We start from the raw sequence: 4,578 nt of genomic DNA on the forward strand, positions 1-4,578 counted from the left end.
ATTAATCCCTCTTAACCTCAGGACACGGTGATTAAATAAATGGCTATGAAAATATCCTGAGTCTAATAAGAACAAAAAAACACTCCAAAAGGGAGGGACAAAACAGCAGACACAAAAGAAAAATAAACCAACAGAAAATCACTCCAAAAGGGAGGCAAAAATGCTAAGGCTAAAGATACAAAACAAAAGGCACTCCTAAAAAACGGAGGCTAAGACTAAATGCTACACGATAACAAAAAAATCACTCCAAGGGAGGCTGCAACACACTATGGCACTAGGTACAAACTAAGAAAACTATGAACACAAAATCACTCGCCTGGAGGAAAAGAATACAACACTTCACGAAGAATCAGAGACAAAACTTGGACTGTGGTAACTGGCTTGGGTGATCGACAGGAACGAAACACTCTGGCACAAGACAAAGGGAGACGCAGACTATAAGACACATGAGGGCAATGGGGAACAGGTGGACACAATCAGGAATCAGGGAAGACAATCAGACTAGTGACACCAGGGGAAGGGCAAGTGATCTGAAACGAGAGGAGAGTTAATTTTCAAAATAAAACAGGAAGTCACAAGACAAAATAAAACCCCGAACAAGACAAACCTCACCGCGGTGTGACAGTAGTGCCCTATTACAATATATATGTATATAGGATGTTCGTAAATGGTTTTGACAGAGTCTCACAAGACTTTGGACAACGCTAATGCTGTCTATGTTGCCAGATCTTGTGAGAGTGAGTTGTTGAGACGGAGACAGGTGTTAACTTTCTCCTGAAAAATGCCATTTTTGTGTCTGCATGTTGAGAAGACAAGTGACCTGGAACAGGGGTAACTGAACCATTTTGCTTCTAAACCGTCTCTGGTACAGGTGTCGTTTCCTTGACATTGGCTTGGGAACATAGATGTACTTTTTTAGACCTCAAAAATGAACATACCTTGAGGTCCAATAATTAGCTCTTTCAGAAATAGGGGTACAGTAGAAGTCAATTTCTGTACCCAAGGTAAAATCTACAGTAATGTAACCAAGAGCCAATCATTGGACCTCAACAAACAGTAAATGTTCCCAAGCCAATGTCAATGGTGCACCTTAGAGGATCCATGTTAACCCCAGAGGTACAAATTTAGCACATTATAATAAGTGACAATCCACATAACTCAAATATTGATATTTAAAAGCATTTTTTAGGAAACACTGCTATAATGTCCCTATACCATTTCATTAAAACACACAAGTCACTCTATTTTCACTCGGAGGTTTCTTTCTCCTTCTGTTTGACAGACATTATTGAGTGTGACCAGAATAATGCCTCTATACAGTCAATTTCTGCAACAGAGCACTGTTTCCAGGAAACAAGTCCAGCAAACAGAAACATGCAAGCAAAAGCTCACTCGTGTACTCTCATACAGTTTGAAGTTTCCTTTCGTGGTTCATGTCCACCTTTACACAGCAGCTCAGACGACCACTAACCACAGGGGATGCAGTACCGCTGGGTTTAGATGTGTTTCTGTGTCATCTCGTGATCATACCCAAAGTGAAAAACCAGCACAGGGTTTTTGCACTTTGCACAGTACAATAATCAGATTTACTTGGTCTCAGATCACAAAATGATCTACCATTGTCTGGCGGCTGAAAAGACCTATCCTTAAATCAACAAGCGAATTACCAAAGCCCCTTATGGTCTATGAGGTAATATGTACACTGGGGGGCGTTGGCCTGAGCTAGTGTTGACAGAGTTGGAGCCTCCACCAATATCAAACACTTAAGACGATACCTAGCCTGTTCAGACAAAGTCCCAAAGCCCTTTTTTCCAAAGGTATAAAAAGAGTTTCTCGCACTCCAGTCCCAGCACACCTATCCCTCCGTCGATCACTTTTGGTCTCCGATTTTCCTCTTGACCGTGTTAACCACCTCACTTAAGCAGCAACCATGACCCAGCTAGAGACGGCCATGGCCATCCTGATGAAGACCTTCGATACTTACGCCGGCACCGATGCGAAAAAGGACACCCTAAGCAAAACCGAGGCGAAGACTTTGCTGGAGAAGGAGCTGCCAGGACTGATTAAGGTACCGTACACGACTGGGGAGGGGCAACTGTGCTGGCCGGGGTAACTGAGACCTATTTTAATGATTCTATTAAGTATATCCACCACCCGCCATACAACAACCTCAGCTTATAGTGTAAAGTGTCTCTGGCTTTTCCTGATTTTACCCATTGAAGCCTGGAAAGCGGATACGTCGTTTTGCAGTATTTGTATAAGCTCTCAAATACTTTTTGAATTTCATTTCTATCTGCTACAGAGGCTGAAAAATCTATTATTTAGTAGAAGCGTTGACACTTGTTTTGAATTTCCAGAAAAACTTCAGGTTTTAGGGGGTTATTTTACAGGCGTTTTAGGCCTCAATGGGTTAACTGATGCTAAAACAGGCTTTTAATTAAGATTTGACCGTTTTTTTTCCTACATTATTTGCCTAGAAATGTTTGTGGCTACCAGTTTTAGTGGTTACTTTAAAGGGTGTACATTAAAATGAAAACAATTAAGCCATGAGAGAATTTATCAACCAGCCACATTTTTAAAAATTATGAAAATGTTTGATGTTTTTGAAGGTGGATTTGGGATTTTTGATCGGATGAAAGAATCCGATCCAAAAAAATCTTGCCTCAACATTAAGTTCTTGCCAAAGACATATCCTGAACAGCAATAACGTCCCTGGGTCAGTTTGACCCAGAGTATGTTTAATTATCCAAAGGTGTCAGAAACAAAAAAAATCCCAATAAACATTGTTTATATTTCATTAATAACTCCGTTACTGACCATTTCAACCAATATTTAGTGCAATGGTGTTCTTTAGCTCCCACAGATCATGGTTCAATGAGGAGAATTCACTCGTTTTCATTAAAAAATGCATGTTAAAACTTTATTTATGTACATTGGAAAGAGCTACATATAAAATACAATGGTTTTACATGACATTGACTTTTTACATTTTTATTTTAAAATTAAAAATGTTTGAAAATATGTGAAATTAACCTTTTTAATTTTCTATGTTGATAACACTTATCAAGCCAAGCAGAAGAACTTTGAAATGGGTCAGTTTGACCCGCAACATAACAGGAGGGTTAAATAATAGACTTTTGGGCTTCTACTAAATATGTATGGAACAAAAGACTAAAACCATATTAATGTTGCTGGTTTCTGCAGGCCGCAAAGAACCAAGGAGAAGTGGACAAGCTGCTGAAAGGTCTGGATATGGACGGAGACTCTGAAGTCGACTTCACTGAATTTGTGATCCTGGTCGTTACTCTCACCTGTGCCTGCCACGGCCGCTGCAAGAAGTGAGCAGGACGACCGCACCCTGGGGCGGGGTCAAATTACAGCAACATGAAATCCCTGTAGTTTCTGAAATCACTGAATAAAAAGATTTATTTACCTGTGCATGGCTTGTGTGTATGTAATTCTGTTTTTCATCTTGAGTAGCAGGGTTTTTATGCAAACACTGGAGAATAATACTCTAATTATGCAAATTAATTACTATACTGTAATTACTAATACTAGTTAAAGTATGCTAATTTTACTCAAATAGGACTTGTATAAGATCAGGCCTTGAATCTTCAAGTCAAGAAAACCAAAAGCCTATTCAAATCAGATTTTGACAACAGTGACAGCCCTAATAACTTTAATATTAGACTTGTTTTGAGTTGTTTATGAAGATATTGTCCCCCTAACATTCAATGATTGTGTTAGATTTATAAGAATCTAAAGTGTAGAGTCATTTATAAGCAGCTATATTGGTCGAAAAATATTTACTGGGAATGCAAAGGTGGCATGAAACAAACACAACAAGAGGATAACGGAAATTATATAACACAAATTAGGTTAATAAGAAATAATATTTTTTAGGTTTCAGGTTAAACCTGATTAACCAGTTGCTGTAAGAAAGATATGAGAAGCATATTTAAAAGGATTCTGCATAAAAACAAACAAAAAAATTATTTCATATTCATAACAAAACCCAGGGAGAGGTCAATATTATTAAATCAAATAGATACAGGAACTACACATTGCATACAATACCATAGAGAACAAACAACATGAATATCGTCATCAATAATTACATATCTAAAAATAGTAGAAAATGTAGAAAAATAGATTAAATAGAGGGGAATCATGATAGAGCATAATTATTTTAATATATTTTTCTACTGTTTTCTGGTACTAAATGGTTTAATATTTTTCATGATGAGGATATTTATTTACTTTTTTATATTTAATGCCAATAACCACCCCATGTGTTGTTTTTACGTCACCTTATCACACCCCATGTATAGAGACAGTAGCCTGGCTAACACCAGACTATTCTCAAATGAGGTCTAGTCTGGCAACGAGCAATTGATTTCTCCGTAGAGGAGGTGTGGTTTACGATCCTCCAGAGCCGTTTATTGGGCGCTTAGAATGTCTATCAAAGCGTCTGTAGGTAGCTCTTAGCCAATCAGATCAGTTATACCAGATGACGTAGTAGAGCAACAGAAATGGATGTTTGTTGTGTGTGTGTCTGTGAGAGAGTGTTGCTTGCTG

The 4,578-nt window shown here is 38.2% G+C and overlaps 1 protein-coding gene across 1 annotated transcript; it reads left to right on the forward strand.

The window, feature by feature from the left end:
- Positions 1 to 1,581: 1,581 nt before the first annotated feature.
- On the forward strand, positions 1,582 to 3,438 carry LOC131989849 (protein S100-P-like). Its single transcript, XM_059355196.1, has 2 exons — positions 1,582 to 2,068; positions 3,205 to 3,438. The coding sequence occupies exons 1-2, from the start codon at positions 1,931 to 1,933 to the stop codon at positions 3,340 to 3,342; spliced, it is 276 nt and encodes a 91-aa protein (XP_059211179.1). The 5' UTR covers positions 1,582 to 1,930; the 3' UTR covers positions 3,343 to 3,438.
- The last annotated feature ends 1,140 nt before the right edge of the window (positions 3,439 to 4,578 follow it).

The sequence above is a fragment of the Centropristis striata genome, chromosome 17 (assembly GCF_030273125.1).
Source record: "Centropristis striata isolate RG_2023a ecotype Rhode Island chromosome 17, C.striata_1.0, whole genome shotgun sequence".
Taxonomy (NCBI): domain Eukaryota; kingdom Metazoa; phylum Chordata; class Actinopteri; order Perciformes; family Serranidae; genus Centropristis; species Centropristis striata.